This window comes from Myotis brandtii, unplaced genomic scaffold, assembly GCF_000412655.1.
Source record: "Myotis brandtii unplaced genomic scaffold, ASM41265v1 scaffold188, whole genome shotgun sequence".
Classification (NCBI taxonomy): Eukaryota; Metazoa; Chordata; class Mammalia; order Chiroptera; family Vespertilionidae; genus Myotis; species Myotis brandtii.
The window spans coordinates 344,813-346,623 of NW_005356985.1; the positions used below are offsets into that span (position 1 = coordinate 344,813).

Here is a 1,811-nt window from a genome sequence, read left to right on the forward strand (position 1 = left end):
CGCTGGCGGAGGAGGACGGGAGCTTTGCCGGGAGAGGGCGCGGTGGCCCGGAGCACGCCGAGGTTTTGGAGACGTGTCTTGCGAAGGAAGCAGGCCCCAAGGAGAGTCGTGACGACGTTAGGCCGGGAGAAACCAAGGCCCTGGGAACCGGCCAAGTTCTCCCAGGGGTGGGGCCTGATTTGGGGGACCTGTGCCCCGGCCCAGGGGGGCCCTCGGAGCTGGGCCAGAGCCCCCGTCCGCCGCCAAGAGCCCTAGAGAGAGCCAGGAGGCGGTTTCGTCAGCTCGTCTCCGGACTGAAGGAGGAGAGAAGCAGAGTTTTACACGACAACGTCCGACTTCAGCGAGACCAAGAGAGATGCCATCGAAAGATCCGGGCCCTCCGGACGCAGAGCGAGCGGCAGGCGAGCAAAGTGTCCGGGCTCGAGCGGGACAACAGCGCGCTGCGGGGCGACATCTCCCACCTGCGGAGGGAGCTGGACCAGTACCTGCAGCTCATCGCCGACCTGGAAGACTGCAACGCGAGGAGCTACCGCAAGATCTCCGAGCTGGAGGAGGAGAACGAAAGCCTGCGGCGGGGTCTGGGCCGGCTGCAGACGAGGCCAGGCCGTGGGCCTCTGCTCCCTGAGCCCCCTGGGTTCCCAACGCATCCGTTGGGAGGGATGCACGGGGACCGGCTTGGATGGACACTCAGCTCTTGATTCCGTGTCTTCCTGAAGGACGCCTGGGGCCGTGTCCAGGACGAGTGGCTGCTCCTGCCCGGGGAGGAGGCGCCGGAGGCCGGCGGACACCCAGGCTGGCAGACACCTCCCCACCCCAACGGGGCCCCGGGACCACACGCCTCCGCAGGTATGTGGGAGCCACGGTGCGTGGAGCACAGGGCGTGGAGCCCCCACCACCGGGCTAGCTCACGTACAGCACCCTGATGATGCAGGGTGGCCGTCCCGACTGCAGACAGGAAGCCGGGGCTCAGAGCGGTGGTGACTCTGCTCAGTGTCACACGGCTGGTGAAGGGGTCGGAGCCCGCAGTGCCCATGACACGCCCGCCAGCACGGGCCGCAGGCCTCTCAGGCGATTGTCCCCCCAGAAGGCCGAGCTCTTCTGTCCCCACCCCCACCCCAGTGACCGCCAGGTGCCAGGCCTGGGAGCTGCTGGCCTTAGCAGCCCCTTGTCCCCAGCGGGAACCTATGTCCCTGATGACAGTCTCAGCCACAGCTTCCAGGTCCCTGCTGCACACGCCGCTGCTCCCGGCAGCCCCAGAGCCACCGGTCCCCCTGGTGTCTGTGGTTTCCGCACAGTCCCCCAAGGCCAGGTGCACAGGAGGGGTCATGCGTACCCACCAGCTGCTCACCCCAAGGCCCACTCCCCTTCCGTCCCCTTTCCGGGAGCCGCGCTGACCAGCAAACAAGGTCAAAGTCGTCCTCGGAGAAGGCACGGGTCTGCCTGCAGGGAGCCCAGGAGTCGGCTCCTTGGTCCGCACCCCGACTGTGGGGGCTGGAGGTGGGGTGGCGTCCGTGTGGCCATGAGGGAGCCAGGAGGAAGGTGTCGTGGATTGTGTCACCTGCACGAGCTCTGTGGTTAGAAGTGGCTGCCAGACCCAGACCCACTGCACGTCCAGAGGGTCGCTGCCCCTCTCTGAGCCCCTGGCTCCTCCCCTGGAGGGCGGTGGTGATCTTCAGGCCTTCACAGGCCTTCAGGATGGGAAGGGTGTGAGTCAGAGGGCAGTGCCACCAGCCCCGGCAGCAGGGGCAGGGCCACTGGCGACAATCCTGGGCAGGGTCCTAGGGGGGTCTTTCTAACCCTGGGGTCCTGTT

At 67.3% G+C, this 1,811-nt stretch overlaps 1 protein-coding gene across 1 annotated transcript in view; it reads left to right on the forward strand.

Moving 5' to 3' along the window:
* LOC102244411 overlaps positions 1-1,811 on the forward strand; it is a 112,642-nt gene that overhangs the window by 21,325 nt on the left and 89,506 nt on the right. Inside the window, exon 4 of the mRNA XM_014538281.1 lies at positions 717-846. Within this exon, the coding sequence (XP_014393767.1) occupies positions 717-846 (130 nt within the window). The remainder of the gene's footprint in view (positions 1-716; positions 847-1,811) is intronic.